This window comes from Delphinapterus leucas, chromosome 19 (genome assembly GCF_059928025.1).
Source record: "Delphinapterus leucas isolate spDelLeu-1000000601 "Yukka" chromosome 19, BTC_Dleu_Yukka2, whole genome shotgun sequence".
Classification (NCBI taxonomy): domain Eukaryota; kingdom Metazoa; phylum Chordata; class Mammalia; order Artiodactyla; family Monodontidae; genus Delphinapterus; species Delphinapterus leucas.
Window position 1 is genome coordinate 14378050 of NC_143147.1, and position 17413 is coordinate 14395462.

General features: G+C 42.2%; 1 protein-coding gene across 1 annotated transcript in view; it reads left to right on the top strand.

The window, feature by feature from the left end:
• MYH10 (myosin heavy chain 10) overlaps positions 1 to 17413 on the top strand; it is a 128165-nt gene that overhangs the window by 20957 nt on the left and 89795 nt on the right. The window contains exon 3 of the mRNA XM_022596171.3: positions 7226 to 7253. Coding sequence (XP_022451879.1) covers positions 7226 to 7253 — 28 coding nt within the window. The remainder of the gene's footprint in view (positions 1 to 7225; positions 7254 to 17413) is intronic.

Sequence of the window (17413 nt, forward strand, 5' to 3'; positions counted from 1 at the left end):
AGGTGGACTCTCAACCACTGCGCCACCAGGGAAGCCCCTATAAATATTTTTATTAGTAAACAAAAATTTATATACAAGCCTTTTTACTCACAAGATAGATAAAAGGCAACTTTATGATAATTTATTAAGCTGTATCGTCTCATGAGCTTTTCTGTGTGTCATTTCACACACACAAAAGAAGTTCTTTAAAAGTACAGCCTGGATGTTAACTTAAGACTTCTTGTGGTGATCATTTCGCAGTACATACAAATATTGAATCATTGTGTTGTACACCTGAAACTAATATAACGTTACATGTCAGTTATACCTCAATTTTTTAAAAAGTACAGCATGAAATGAACCTAAACAAGGGGAAAAACATAAAGTTGTTAAGTAAAACTTGAACTGGTTCCACAAAAAGACTGTAAAATAGACAAACAATTTGGCAAGTGTGACTAAGAGAGAAGCACCAGAAAGAGTAAAGGTTTTATAACACTATAAACAGAGACAAAATTGACTCAAATGAGGTGGAAAACTTAGAACAATGCCAGTGGGAGAAATGGTAAAGATGGTCAGAGGTTTTACCTTTATGTCTCAAAGACACAAGGCCCAGATAATTTTAGTGGTGAAGTCTATGAAATCTCAAGGACTAGTTAATTCCTGTGTTATCTAAATGGTTTTAGACCATTAAACAATGCAGAAGAGTCTGGATAACATCAAGATCAGAAATTGTCAAAGAACTTTGAATGCTTAAATTTTTTACTTTTTGTTAAAAAGTAATACGTGAAGATAGTTGAAACAAGCAAACACACCATACAGCAAGGCTTACATTATTGAAAAAGAAACAAGAGATAACCTGTCCTACCCCTGCCCATTCTGGATTTCCTCTTTAGAGGAAATCATATTTTAATCTGTTTCTTGTATATGTATATATTTCTAAGTAACAGGCTTGTGATATTCTTTCTTTCTTTTTTTTTTTTAACTTCTGGTGTTTTCTATAGACTTCCTATTATGACAGAAGAGTTTTTAACTGCCCGCCCCCATCTTCCTGATAGGAGTCCAATCAACATTTTTTGGCATTTTAGTATTCAGCATTTAAACTATTTCTCCTATGATCACATTTCCTTTCTTACACAATTTGCTGTTTTCCCTGGGGTTAGTAATTTTCCTGTTTGGGGGGAACAGAGTAGTTCTGCAATTGCTACATTGATTTGACAGAACTACAAGTCTTCTTTCAATACGTAGACATGTATCCCATAATTTAGCAGTGTCTTTCCTCCCTTGGAGACATACCTCTGGGGACCCTTTATCCTCCAGTCTGTACTTAGCGGTCTTCAGACTTGCCTTTGCCTGCGCTCTGGAAATTCCTTGCTTCTTTCTGTGGACTGCTGGATCAAAGGGTATGTGTGTTTTAAGGGTATGTGTGTTTTGTGTGTGTGTGTGTTTTATTTTTGGCCTCGCCTTGCGGCATGCGGGAGCTTAGTTCCCCGACCAGGAATCAAACCCGTGCCCCCTGCAGTGGAAGCACAGAGTCCTAACCACTGGACCACCAGGGAAGTCCTCCTTGCTTCTTTCCGTGGTTGTATTTCTTAATTTATGGATCCCTTACGCTGTTATTTTGGATGGAGAATAACCTCCAGTAGCTTCCTGAGAAACAATGGAAATAACCAATTGTTCTACGAATAAGTAATTCCTTAAAAGGATGGCTCATTATTTATATAGTGGGATCCTGAGCAGCAGTCTTGAAATGATGTCTGACACACCAAGGGATGGCCTAGTATAATAAGCACATATACTACCCCTCTCTTGTTTTAAGAATAAATCTTTTGAGACTAGGATTGATATACATCAAAATGTGAACCTTTAAAATGTAGGTTAAAGGATTCTTTTTGAAAAATGTTGAAACTGGATACAAATTTCTTACATTAGGAGAAAGAAAAGCAAGGAAAACAAACCATCGTTTAAAAGGAACATCAAGGAAGGCTTCAAAAGGTCAGAAAACAGGTTAACACCAAATACAGCGGTAAATATAAATACTTTTAACCCCCTGTAAATAACAGAGCCTAATTTAGTCCTATGCCCCTTACAAAAGAGACATCTCAAAGTAGAAGAAGAATAGCAGTGCGGTGATGGGCATTTCCTCGGCCAAATGGGTACAAAAAGGGAGCACCAATTAAAGTCATCTCAAGTCTAAAGTAGACGTCACAGCAGAAACAGGGACAAAGGGCATTATCTTATGCCAGGAAAAGGAATGTTTTATAATGAATTACAGTTGCCTTGAATCTATGTATTGAATCTTATAATGTGGGAATACAGACAGTGGGAGACAGTAACACTCCTTACCCTGAGAGGCTGTCAAATGTAGGAAAACCCTTCCAGTGATTGTGTTACAGAGAACTGTTATCTCATTGAAGATACAGGAAAATAAATAAAGACAATATCACAGTGATAAGTGCTATGAAGAAAACTAAGAGTGTACAGGCATCAGAGTGAAGGGTTAGTGAAGGGATGAAACAGGGATTTCACTGGGTGATAAGTTTAAAGATGTACTTAGTCTTTAGCCAGAAATATATATGGTAGCAGTAAACAAAAATAGGCAGGACCTGAATAAGAAATTGCAGAACTTTTTTAAAGTCTTAAATGTAGAGGCACAGCATGTTGCTGGATGGGAGAACTAAATGTATACAATTTTAGTAGGTATCATTTGCATACAGTAATATTCAGCCTTTTTAGTGCATCGTTTTTTGACTTTTGACAAATGCATATAGTTGTGTAACGACAATCAAGATATACAACAGTTCTATCTTCCCCCCAAATTTCTACACTCTCCTTATGGTAATTCCCTCCCCTCTAGTCCATGGCAACCACTGATTTTTTTTCCTTTGTCACTATAGTTTTGCCTTTTCCAGAACATCATGTAATCATACACAAGTTAGCCTTTTGAGGGTGGCTTCTTTCACTATCATAGCACATTTGAGCGTCATCCACCAATACTTCACTCCTTTTTAGTTCTGAGTAGTATTCCATTGGGTGCATGTTCCACAGTTTATTCACTTACCATTCGAAGGGCACTTAGATGGTTTCCAGTTCTTGGCAGTAAAGACACTAGAAACATTTGTATACAGGTTTTTTGGGTGTAAGTTTTAATTTCATTTGGCTCAATACCTAGGATTGCTCGGTCACGTGGTAGGTGTATGTTTAACTTTATAAGAAATCACCAAACTTTTTCCAAATGGCTGTGCCATTTTTCAACCTTACTAGCAATGGATGAGAGTTCCAGTTCTGCATCCTGTCAGCACTCGGCGTTGTCAGTTTTTAATTAACTGTAGTCTCTCTGATAAGTGTGTGGTGATATTTCATTGTGGTCTTAAATTGCATTTCCCTAGTGACTAATGATATTAAGCGTCTTTTGATGTGCTTCTGCCACCTGTATGTCTTCTTTGGTGAAGTGTCCAAATCTTTTGACCATTTAAAAAAATTTTTTTTTTTGCGGCACGCGGGCCCCTCACGGCTGCGGCCCCTCCCGTTGCGGAGCACAGGCTCCGGACGCGCAGGCCCAGTGGCCATGGCTCGCGGGCCCAGCCGCTCCGCGGCAGAAACCCGCGTCCCCCGCATCGGCAGGCGGACTCCCAACCACTGCGCCACCAGGGAAGCCCTTATTACTCATTTTTGAGAATTCTTTGTCCTTTTTTAGTTGCAAGTCCTTTATTGGGTAAGTGATTTGCAATTTTTTCCCACTCAATCTGTGATCCATCTTGAGTTAATTTTCATGTATGGTGCAAGGTATGGATTGAAGGTCATCGTTTTGCTTGTGGATATCCAGTTGATCTTGGCACCATTTGTTGAGAAGGCAATTTTTTTCTCCAGTGAATTGCCTTTTTCAGGATTCTCAATTCCTTTGATCTGTATGTCTGTCCTTTTGCAGATATCATACTGTCTTGGTTACAATAGCCATATAGTAAATCTTGAAATCAAATAGTGTATTTTCCACCATCATTCTTTAAAAATTATTTTCTCTATTCTAGTTGCTTTGTCTTTCAATATAAATTATAGAAATTCGCTTGTCATTTTCTAAAAAAGGTCCCACTCTTCACATTTTGATTGGATTGCATTGACTCTATAGAACAGTTAGAACAGAACTGACAATAGTTTTGAGTCTTCCAATCCATGAACATGGTTTATCTCTATATATGTAGATCTTTAATTTATTTCATCAGTATTTTATAGTCTTTAGTATATAGATCTTGCACATACTTTGTTAGATTTATATCTAAGTATAACATACCCCTTAGTATAACTAAGCATTTCCTGTTTTTAGTAGTGTTAAATGGAACTTTAAAATTTTTAATTTCCAATTGTTCACTATTAATATATAGAAATATTATTTTTAAAATATATATTGACATACTTTGCAACCTTGCAAAAGTCACTTATTCTGAAAGGTTTTTTGGTAGATTCTTTGGGATTATCTCTATAGACAATTATGTCCTCTACAAATAGAGACACTGTTATTTCCTCCTTTTCCAGTCTCTGCTTTTAATTATTTTTCTTCTTTGTGATGTTGAATAGGTGTGAGAACAGACATCCTTGTCTTATTCCTGGTCTCAGGGGGACAGCATTCAGTTTTTCACCACTAAGGATGATGTTAACTGTCTGTAGGTGTTTTGTAGATGCCCTTTATCAAGTTGTTGAAGTTCCCTTGTATTCCTAGTTTGCTGAGTTTTTTGTTTTTGTTTTTACTCATGAATGGATGTTGTTTTATTGTATATCTTTTCTACATCTATTTAGGTTATTGTTTCTTCTTGAGTGAACTTTAGTAGTTTATGTCTTTTAAAGAAATTATCCGATTCATCCTAGTTGTCAAATTTTTTGGCAGAAAGTGGTTCCTAATATTTCCTTATTATCCTTTCAGTATTTCTGGGATCTATAGTGGTTTTCCCTTTCTTATTACAGATACTGGTAATTTGTGTCTTATACCTGATCATTTTGTCTAGAGATTTATCAATTTCATCGATCTCAAAGAACCAGCATTTGGTCACTTGTTTGTTTGTTTTTTTTCCCCGTTTCCCATTTCATTGATTTCTGTTCCTTATCATTTTTTCTTCTTACTTTGCGTTTAATTTGTGCTTTTCTAGTTTTTTAAGGTAGGAGCTGAGGTGACTGATTTGAAACCTTTTTCACTGTTGAAAATATGATTTAATTCAACATGGATTTATTGAGTACCTCCGTATGTGTTTTTTGAAAGGTGCTTTGGAAAATAACTGAGCTATCAAATGAGTCTCTACTCTTTAGAAGGCTAGTTGCATTTTTGAACATGAAGTTATTTCCCTTAAATGTCACTATAAGGTTGTGTCTGGTTATATTTATAGGTTTTTAGAGTATAAAGTTCATTGTAAACTATGAAGTGGAGTTCTATAGACGTTGCTCAGTCCAGGAGAATTTGGGGTGTGAGGGTTCATGTTTAGAGTGAATAATATGTAAAAACTTGGTAAAATCCTAGTTTTATAGGTGAAGAACCCGAGACCAGCAAGGAATCAATGCCTCATTTATAGATCAGATCTGTGGGAAGTTTGTGGTGGGGCTGGAACTAGGACAGAAGATTCCAGTTCCCAGTGTCTTGCCAGTGCCCGGCCTGGCTCCTTGTACTGGGTTCTCTCCGTGGACAGGTGGCTGACTGTTAATTCTGGGAATAAAGAAGCAAGACAGTCTGTGATCTTAGGCAGCACATGCTGGTGGGGCAGGCAGTTGGCAGTATCGTTTGTTAACTCCAGAATACTGTGGTCAAAAGAAGGAAACAGGGAGGAGCCTGAGGAAGAGGGTCTGGGGAGGCTCCTCAGAGGAGATACAGCTGAGCTGAGCACGAAGGGCAGGTGGAGGTAATCCAAGTGGTCATGGATCCGGGAAGGACATGCGAAAGAAAGGAGATGGCGCGTCCCTGGGAAAGTGAACCAATAAAGGGGCAGACATCAACTATGTTGCCCATGGCAGCCAGAAAGAAGGAGAAAACAGTGGTTAGGAGCTATTATTAGGAATTAAATTAGACTCAAGGGGCCGGGCAGTAGTATGCTCTTGCTATAACCCAGTTTATACACAGAGGATATGAATGGATTTGTTTCTTTTAATAATATTATATGAAAAGAGCATGACGTAGTGAAGGAACTCTTCATTTCTCTTTGATGGAGGTTATCTACGCCTGAACTATCGTGAGACCTTCATTGGGCACGTGATGGCTTTTCTGATGGAAAAGCAAGCACAGCGTAGGGAGCGATGGAAATGCTCCCTCGTGACCTCGTGACCTCGTGACCTCGTGACCGCAGCTCCTTTTGAGGCAGTGACAGTCCTGGTCGGGAGTGTTGAGGACACAGGCACTGGAGGCAGACAGGCCTGGGTTCTCACCCGAACCCTTGTCCCCCAGTAGCTACGTGACTGGAGGATTAACTTCCTCAAAGAACACCCTCGTCTGTGAAATAGAGATAATGATGCTCGTAAGTGATTGGAAGTCATGCAACCTACGCAGGTGGTTTTGTCCTTGGACTACACACACATGGGTTTGCATTTCACCTTTTCAGTTGAAAAATTTAGCTGAATATGAATACTTAAATCATTCATCACTTTAAAATCATGTTAGATTTTTTTCATCATACGTCCTTTTGTTATTTTGGGTGTATCTAACATTCTGACTTGAGACAGTGGTTAAACCTCATATAGATGTTTATCCTCCTTCAATCTTCTTTTCCACTCAGCATTTGATACTTTTGGGGGTTTTTTCTCCTTTAAGGTCAAATTAATAATGATTCCCCTCTGGTGGTGGGTTTTCTGGAAAGGCAGTGGTTTCCAAACCTGGCCCTGCATCAGAATCACCTGGGGAACCTACTTAAAAAGGGGTTTTCAGTCCCTCCCCCTGAAGGTGGAGGTGGAGCTCTGTGGAAGTTCGTTTTTATACAACTTCCCAGTTGACTCTGATGGGCAGCCAGGCTGGAGAGTCCAGGTTGATAAGACATGTACAGTCATCTGAGCCTGCATTGTTACCTACCCCAGAGAATCTGGCATTAGAATGATGAACTTGACTGGATTTAGGACTGTATAATATATAATAGGGTTGGGAAGAGTTAACTTGACCTGAGAGCAGCAGAGTTACTAGCATTTTAGAGGCTATCACTGCAACTTTATTATTATATCAAATTTTTTAAAAACCAGGCAAATGGTCACTTTCTTTTTTTTTTGTTTGTTTTGTTTTGTTTTGTAGATCGTGAGGACCAGTCAATTCTTTGCACGTAAGTAAATGTTGAACATTCAGACTTCTTTTCGCTTCTGTTGGAAAGTAAAAGCCATTCTTTTTTTGTGTGGGGGGAGGGGGAAGGGAGAGCCGTCAAGAGTTGGATGGAAACCTTGCAGTTGTTATTTTAAGACTACAATATATAAGTTGCTTAAATTTGGTGTTACTCTTTGGTTGTCGAACTGGGCTTTTCACACATTTCATAACGTTAATCTGTGAAACTTATATCTTTAGTTTGTTTGTCCAAGTGTTGACCTCTTGGACATTTTGGGAATTTACCCGTACCACCCAGGAAGCATTAATATCACGCGCCTGTGTGCTGTGTGTGAAGTGCTGGAGAGTCAGGATTGAAGAGAACTCATGGCAGGAAGCGGTCAGATTTGCACGTTAGGAAGGTCACGCTGGCTACGGGGGGGGACGATGCACGGGGAAGCGTGAACACGCGAAGACCAGGTGGGAGGCTGTTGAGTTAGCTCCGCGAGGGATGGAAGTGACTTCAGGTGGAGAGGTGGTCGTGGAGCCAGAGGAAAGTGGGTGGATCTCGGGTGGAGTTTAGTTTAGGAGACAGGCGCAGCGGGACTCGGTGATTTACACGCCCGAGAAAGGGGAGCTCAGAGAGGCTGGAGTTGTGCCAGGTTCAAGATGTAAGGAGTTCGGTGGAGGAACAGGTTCGGGGTGGAAGGCAAGGAGTTTGGTGGAGGACAGACTTTGAGGTGACTGTGGCTCTCCAGAGAGGAGCTGTCACTCGGCCGCTGGCCCCGTGAACGTGGAGTCAGAGCTGTGCCCGGGATGCAGAGCCGGCGGCCTGGGTGACGGCAGCCACGTGGTGAGTGAGGGCACCTCAGAGTGTGGGATCCCCGGGAGGGGCGACCTTCAAGGGTGGGGGAAGGGGGTGAGACGCCGCAGAGATGCTCAAGCCGTGGGCCGCAGAATGGGTCAGCACGTCAGACGCCCTTGAGATTGAGTGAAATATACAGAACCACGGGCGTGGGATTTAGCGCTAGAGCAGGAGGCTGGCGGTGGTCGACTGAGGTGCACTGGGGGTGGGGAGGGAGGTCAAAGCCAGATGGCAGTTGAGGAATGATGGGGGTGGGGGGTGTGTGTGTGAAAAAGTTTAAAAAGGAATCAAAAAGCCAAGTGTAGCTACTTCCACGGGGCTTGAGAAAGGGAAAATTGCAGCAGTGGATTAGTGGCGAGAAATCGACTTCTGTTGTTTTTGATGGTGTGTTTAATGTGGGAGAGGTTAAATGCTGTAGAGGGAGATAGGGGCAGGGCAGAGAGAACTGAGGGACGCAGAGGGCACGGGGTGGGTGTTGGGCCGGGACCTGGGGGCACGCGAGGCCTCTAGAGTGACAGGGAGGCTGGGAGTTGAGAAGGTTCCCATCTCGTGGCTTCTCTCCTTCCCATGAAGAAGGGGAGAAGCAGAAACAGCTGACACTAGTCTCCCTGTTGTGTAAGTTTTCTTCCAGCATTGTTTATAGCCTCTGAGTTATACGAATCAATATACATTTATTTATTTTTTAAATTATTTTATTTAGTTTTGGCTGCGTTGGGTCTTCGTTGCTGCGCGTGGACTTTCTCTAGTTGTGGCAAGCCGGGGCTACTCTTCATTGCGGTGCGCGGGCTTCTCATTGCGGTGGCTTCTCTTGTTGGGGAGCACGGGCTCTAGAGCGCAGGCTCAGTAGTTGTGGAGCACGGCCTCAGTTGCTCCGCGACATGTAGGATCTTCCTGGACCAGGGCACGAACCCGTGTCCCCTGCATTGGCAGGCGGATTCTTAACCACTGCCACCAGGGAAGCCCCTGAATTAGCTTTTCTTAAGCCACAAACCACCCCGACACTTAATGACTTAAAGCAGTTTTCCCAGCCGTTGGGTTGGGCTCAGCTGGGCCTTTGTGCTGAGCGGCGCCAGGCTGAGCTGTCTCACCTGGGACGGGGGGTGGGGAAGGGGGGAGTTGCTGGCTGGCTGGCTGGGTGCCTTGGTTGTAGGTCCTTTAATTCTCCAGCAGGCCAGCCCTGGTTTTAACATGGTGACAGGTGCCAAGAGCAGCAGGAGAGTGAGCTCCAGTGCATAAGGGTTGTGCACACTTGCTGCCGCCCCATTCCCAAGCCAGATGTGTGGCCAAGGCCAAGGTCAGTGTGTGAAACACTAGACAAGGGGGTAGGTACAGCAGGATGTGAAACAGTTGGGGCTGTTGCTGTGGACCATCCGCCACAAGGGTGTTGGAATGGAACCAGATTCAATCCAACAAAAGCTGGGACGGTTTTTGTAAGTGGGTGCAGATTGGGGGGTCACTGAAATGAGAGAAGTGAGGACATTGGCCAGAGAAACTGTCACGATGGACCCTGCCTGGGATATGGGCAAACGAGGGGGGATTGATAGGGAGGAAGGAGTTGGGTCAGAGAACTAGAGGACAGGTCCCCCTGGGGACACCGGGGCAGAAGGAGCAGGGAGAGTGGGCGGTGTGGCCGCAGGTGATAAGCTGGGAGCACCTCGGTGTGGCTACAGGAGTGGGCAGCTGAAGCAGAGCGGGAGCGGGAGGTCATCGGGGGTGAAGGTATCAAGGAGCCAAGGGGCCTGAGTTGGGGGTGTGTCACTCACATGAGGAGAGGAGAGGCTTGACCACAGCGCACACACACACACACACACACACACACACACACACGAGTGATAGAGGATGGTGGCCTCCAGTAAACCCTTCAAAAAGCTAAACTATTTCACTTAGAGGAATGTCCTTTATTCTAAGATAAGACCCTTTCCTTTTTTTTTTCTTTTTGGAATAAAAAGTGCTTTCTTTTTTGAAATGGGAATGGAGGTTTTTGTTTGTTTTTCATGATCTTACTAGACAAAAATCCAAGTGTCAGAACAACCGTTATGGCTGTACGTGACCTCAGAGAGGCGGGGGCAAGGGGTAGAGGCTTTATAACAAGAGGATCTGGAAGCGACATGAGGGAGAGTGAGAAGGTTGCCCCTGACTTTCTTCCTGATCGTGTACGTGTGCAGGTGTGTGATGTGGAGCAAGGCCAGTGGAGGAGGGAGTGTTCCGTGAGGACACTGAGAACATGGGTGAATTTGCACACTGTGGAATGGGGGGCCCAGAGAGTACAGAGGAAAAGAGGGGGGCGGGAGTAGGAAATAATGGGGTTTGGGATCAGGAGAAAGAAAACACAACATGAGAGCAGAGGAAGGACATTTGAGGCAGTGAACAAGGCTGGCAGGGGTGTGAGTCTCAAGGCTCCCCTGCAGAGTTCATCTCTGGTGCATTGGGGAAGGGGTGGGGGTGGGGGGACCTGGGCCTTTGGGAGGCAACAGCCTTGGCTGGTCCTTACTGGCTTCTAGGGGATTTCTAGCTCAGGTGGGCAGCCATGCAGCCAGGTGAGTTTCTAGACCCTCATCCTTGTCACAGTCCCTCGGGACTTCTTAAAGAATCAGTGAACCTTCAGGCATAGGGGCCAGCGGGTGAGAAATGGTGTCAGGCAATTCCACGTAATTTGGTCTTACGTGGAGCACAGGGTGTGAAGTAGGGAATAAATGCTAGTTTAAACTCAACATGCCTAAAAATTAACCTTTATTCCTACACAGACAAGATGTAGGAATATCCTCTCAATATCCTTCTTTCCAGCATCAACGCTGTGTGTGTTTCCAGACTCAAGGTTTAAATCTTGCCCTGTGTTTGGACTCCCCACTCTCTTTCATATCCCTATTTCTGGTCGTCACCTCGTTTCATATTTCTCCTGTCTTGTCCTAGCCCTGCCCAGCACCTACTATCTGGCTCATCTTGGTGGATCCTGGCTGATTTCCTTGCCTTTTAGCCTCTTTCTCCCTCCAGGGAGGAACTATGCCCATCTATACAGCCAGTTGCAGCCCACACTGATTTCCCCTCATCAGGCCCCCTTTTTTTTTTTTTTTTATAGACGGCAATTCATTACCTATTTAGGTCGTGTGGGTCTTGTTTTATAACTAGACAGTAAGGTAGAAACTGTGACTTACCTTCATTGCTTTTTAATTATCCCCTGAGAACCTGGCACACTGAACATACTTAGGAAATGGATAAAAATGCAAACAAAAGAATGCGTCTCTTAATTAAGTAGGAATCAAAGAAACAGGCTTAAGTACAGATTAGGAAGTTTAGAAACTAGTGAATACTGTATGTTTCTCCAAGGGTAAAACCTTTCTGATAGCATTTTATAAAGGCATTTTATTTGGAAACTTCAAACCTATACAAAAATAGAATAGTTGGTGACCCCCATATACCCATCCCCTACTTCAGTGATTTTTTAATTTTTACATTTTCTTTACTTCATTTTTTTCCTTTTTTTTAACCTTTGCTTATGCATTTCCCCAAGTTTTTATTTTAAAAAATTCAAGCCTGAATTTTACTGAAAAGTTGAAAGAATGGTACTTTAAGTGCCCGTATACCCTTCACTTAAATGTCAGTTCTCTTTGTACACACACAGCACTTTTTTTTTTTTTTTAAACCATTTGCAAGTTGGTAGGCATTGCGACACTTTTACCCCTAGGTACACAGCAGGCGTTTCCTAAGAGCAAGGCATTCCCACATAACCACAGACCATTGTCACACTTGAGAAGATTGACGATGATTCAGTAATGTCATCTCATGTACAATCCATATTCGAATTTCTATAACGGTCCTCAACATGTTTCTAATAACTTTTAAATCCTGTCAGGCTCTCACGCTTTGCATTCTTTACATCTCTTCATTTTAATTCTATATTCTAGAATAGTCTGTTCACTTTTTTGCTTTACTTATTCAATTCCATTGGCTGTATTCTCCCCAAAAGTCAGTTATTTAGAACGTGATCTGCAAATGTCTTTTTAAAACTGTTTCAAAGCACTTCTGACCCTGACTTCCTGGGCATGCTGCTCTACGTGGGCCTGCTGGGCAGACACCAGCCACAAGCTCTGGGGTTCCCAGGCCACCTGTACTTCTGACTAAATAAATAGCTACACGTTTGGGGGTTGCCAGTACCCGCTCAGATTCGATACTTTGCTAGAATGACAAGTCAGAGGCAGGCAAAAGAAGAGACACAGAGGGTGAGGTCTGGGGATTCCCAAAGGCACAGCTGCCATATACTCTGGCCACTTCCCTTCTGAGTGCATCAGTGTATGTTACCAACCAAGAAGCTTATCTAAGCTTCAAAGTCCAGAGTTTTTATTGGGCTTCATTATGTAGGCGTGATTGATTGAATCAGTATCCACTCCCAAGAGGTGAGGCTCATGTCACATGGTTTAAAGCCCAAACCTCTAATCACCCGTTTGGGCTCTCAGCTTGGCCAGCCCCCATCCTGGAGCTGTTGAACTGCCCACCATGAATAACAAAGACATTCCAGGTACTTAGAGGCTCCCTCCCAGGAATCAGGAACAAACACCGGCAATTCTTTATTATACAGCACCGGTTAATATGAAGTCGCCACAAGAATCTAGTCACTGAAGCTCCGTGAAATGAGCGTAGAAAGTGAGCTACCTTCTGCTCAGGAGCGAGAGAGGAATAGAACTTGTGTGCCACCTGTCTGCAGTGTCACAGTAGCAGTGAGCCCGCATGCAATACGCAGGGGACCAGGTGCAGGACATGGACCTCTCCTCTCTGGGTGGTTTGGGAGCTTGGGTGACCATTTTGGTTAAGGACTGTTTGGAATGTCTGGAAGCAAGAAACACTTGGGGGAGGGGATGACTGCTGTTTGACAGAACCAAAGGTTAGTGGGCACTGATTTACTCATGTCACCAAAAGTGCCCATTACAGGCATGCAATTAGATGGTCACTGTCATTTTAGACTGACATTTGCATCCATGGATAGGCTTGGATTTATGAGGTAAGTCTCCTAGCAGCTGGTTATCTCTTTGTGGACACAAAGTAGCAGTCACCAAGTTCCATGTTTGTTTTCTTTTCTTTCTTTTTTTTAAAATTGAATTTTCTGAACATTTTATTATAAATATTTTCAAACATAAAGTAAAGTTGAAAGAATTTTGCAGTCAGGACCCACATATCTACCACCTAGATTCTGCCATTAATATTTTACTATACTTGCTTTATTTTATATATATATATATATATATATATATATTTTTTTTTTTTTTTTTGCGGTATGCGGGCCTCTCACTGTTGTGGCCTCTCCCGTTGTGGAGCACAGGCTCCGGACGTGCAGGCTCAGCGGCCATGGCTCACGGGCCCAGCTGCTCCGTGGCATGTGGGATCGTCCCGGACCGGGGCACGAGCCCGTGCCCCTGCATCGGCAGGCGGACTCTCAACCACTGCGCCACCAGGGACGCCTCCGCTTTATTATATATTGATCTGTTCATTGCTGTATCCATCTGTCGATCCATTTTATTGTTTGTGTTGGGAGGAAAACTTTTCCAGCTTGGGTCCTGTGGTTGGGAGTCTGCAAATTGACAACAGACAGACTAACAGGAGGAAAGACGAGGGTGTATTCACGCATGCGTGTGGCAGTGCTCAGTGATGATTAACTTGCTGAAAACCAGAAATAAAAGGCTTAAATACTAAATTTAACAAAAGGAGGAGTGCTGTAGGAGGCTTAGGCCTTCTGGGGGAAAGTATGGAGGGTTCTGTCGGGCTTTATGATGCCAGTGGACAGCTGAATTTGCACTTCCTGGTGCTAAGGGTCAGACTTCTTCTCCCAATCCGGAAACTCCCTGGGATGGGGGGTCCATGGCAGCTGTATTTTCAGGAGGCTCTGCTTAAGGTGAGATGGCATTCCTTTCTGTGGCCGCTGATTGTTTAGATTGTTTTCAGTTTAAACTGAAAACCACTTTGATGGGCTGTTAATCCCTTCATCTGATGCATTTGTAAACGTCAGCACACTTCCCCCTAAATACTTCATACATAACTAAAGTTAACTAAAGTCCAATATTTACATCTTTATCTTTTGAGATAAAATTTACATATAATGAAATGCGCAGATCTTAAGTATATAAGTGCTGAGTTATTTGTGTAACGTAAACCCCTATCAAGATAGAGAACATTGCCTTTATGATCACCCCAGAAAGTTCCCTCCTGTATCCAGCCAATTCCTACCCTCACTTCTTTTAACCTCACCATATTTTAATTCTTAGTAATTCTGTAATAATCTACCGGTTATGATATTTAATCACAAATAGCTTTTCATGCTTATATCTATTACAAGCTACATTGTGACTTGAGAAATATGAAAATGTTAAACAAGGTATCCCAGACTTAAGAAAATATGATATGTTCCCTGGTGCCTTTGAGGATCCACCAAATAAAGAACTCTAGGAGTATGTAACCTGGGTCTTCTACGTTTAGTACACAGCTGAGCTAATTAAGATTTCTGTATGAGAATAACTAGTCAGTTTTATTTAGTAGTTATTTTATATTAAGTACCTATGTTTGCAGAGGTATCACAAAGAGAAAATACATTTGGAAGCACCATTTTTTTTAAAAAAAAAGTACTTAAGTAGTTTGACAGCTCCTGTTTCAGCTCTACTTTTTTAGTCATTTACTCTCTAATTTACTTTTCCCCCAAAAGGATGAACTTGTAAAGTACCCTCTGGCCTCAGCTGCGTACAGCTCCCCAACTAGCCTTTACTTCTGCAGACTCAGGCCAGGCAGTGTGAGCTCTCCCACTTATGACCAAGCAGGTGGCTTGCATCCTTTGTTCTAGTATCCCAGCAAGGACTTCCTTGATCATGGGAGAGCACCCAATGTAATTGGAAGTGAAATCCTGTTAAGAGTGTAATCCTCATGTTGACTTTCCTTCTCATTATAATTAAAATTCACAGTCACCCTTGGTGAAGAAGTTACTCTGTTCTCTAAGCCCCCTTTTAAAGAATACTCTGCTTACATTTTATGACTCTAACTGCTGGTTAACTCTAGTTTTTCTCCTTTTAAGTGTGTTTGTATATAATGTAACAATTGTATTATAAAACAATGGTTGCTTCATATCAGTCTTCTATCAGGATGTGACAGTAGATTTTTTTTTGTTGTTAAGGAATTTTATGTCCTATACAAATATTACATTAAGTGGTAATGATAAGCCATCCTGGCTATCAAACACTTAGTTGATTCTTGGTATAAGTAACATACCTTAAAAGTTTTAAGTTACCCAAATCGGTAGAATTGATTAAATAGCTAAGGCAACCTTGAAATAGACCCCATAAATGTAGTCATCTGATCTTGACAAAGGATCAAAGGCAATACAATGGAGCAAAGATTGTCTCTTTAACAAATGGTGCTGGAACAACTGGACATCCACATGCAAAAAGAAAAAAAAAGAATCTAGACACAGATCTTATACCCTTCACAAAAGTGAACTCAAAATGGATCAGAGACTGAAGTGTAAAATGAAAAACCATAAAACTTCTAGAAGATAACATAAGAGAAAACCCAGATGACCTTGAGTGTGGTAATGCCTTTTGTGGTACAAAACCAAAGACATCTATGAAAGAAATAATTGATAAGCTAGACTTCATTAAAATTAAAAACTTCTGCTCTGCAAAAGACAATGTCAAGAGATCAAGAAGATAAGCCACAGACTGGGAGAAAATATTTGCGACAGACACGACTGATAAAGGACTGTTATCCAAAATATGCAGAGAACTCTTAAAAGACTCAACTGTAGGAAAACAACCCAATTAAAAAATGGTCCAAAGACCTTAGCAGACACCAAAGAAGATACACAGATGGCAAAGGAGCGCCTGAAAAGATGTTCCACATCATGTCACCACTACACACCTGCTAGACCGGCCAAAACCTGGAGCAGTGTCAGCATCAAGTGCTGCCGAAGATGTGAAGCAACAGGAACCCTCAGTGGCTGCTGGTGGGAACGCAGAACGGTGCAGCCACTGTTGAAGACAGGTTGGCGGTTCCTTACAGAACTAAACGTACTCTTACGATACGATCCAGCAATCAGACAACTTGGTATTTTCCCAAAGGATTAAAAACTTATACCTACACCAAAACCTGCACTTGAAAGTTTATAGCAGCTTTGTTCGTAATTGTCAAAACTCGGGATGTCCTTCAGTAGGTAAATGGATAAATAAACTGTGGTACATCCAGACAACGGAGTATTATCCAGCGCTAAAAAGAAATGAGCTATCAAGCTATGAAAAGACATGGAGGAGCCTTAAGTGCACATTACTAAGCGAAAGAAGCCAATCTGAGAAGGCTACATGCCGTATGAGTCCAGCTAGGTGACATTCTGGAAAAGGCAAAACTATGAAGATAATAAGTATCAATAGATCGGTGGTTGCCAGGGGAGTGGGGGGCGGAGGGGAGTTGAATAGGCAGAGCACAGAGGATTTTTAGGGAAGTGAAGATATTCTGTGTGATACTATAATAGTAGATACAAGGCATTATACACTTGTCCAGACCCCACAGAACACCCAGAGTGAACCCTAATGTAAACTGTGAACTTAGGGCTCATCCTACGTAAAAAATGTACCACTCTGGTGACTGATGTTGATCACAGAGGAGGCTGTGTGCGGGGGTGCAGGGGTTACAAGGGAAATCTCTGTACCTTCCTCTCAATCGTGCTGTAAACCTAAAATTGCTCCAAAAAAATAGCCTTAAAAATTTGTTTTGGTTTTTGGTTTTGTCCCAGCTCTACCATGACCCTAGGTCAGACAGCTTCTCTAGACCTCAGTTTGCTTTTCTAATGACTCTTTGCTTTTTGTGTCCTCTTGAGTCTTAAAACGTGGGGGGTTTTGGATCATTGTGGCTGCATCTCAGTGATAGCTATATTATGGGGAACGAGTATGCAAATCAACTTGTAAATAGAAGTCTAAAATGTTCCAGGCAAATGTTGCAGAAAAAGGAACGAACATCTTTGCAAATGTTATCTCCATGGATCTTTGCAATACCCCTGTTATCTCCATTTACGTACCACGGCTGACACCAGCTGGTATTAGTGTTTAATAGAAGACTTGAACCCAAGTCTATCTCGATCTTCCTAGTAAGCTGCTTTCTAATAGAACGGAGTTTTGAAACTGTAGGAAGTCACTGAGTAATGCTATTTATATATATATGTATATTTATATGTTTTATGTAAAATATGTATTTTTCAAATTGAGGTTATCTAAAGCAAGAACTTCAGGCAAAGGGTGTTTTTGAAGCTAGACTGAATTTGCTGTTCCAAATATCCAGAGAGAATAAAAACAAAACCA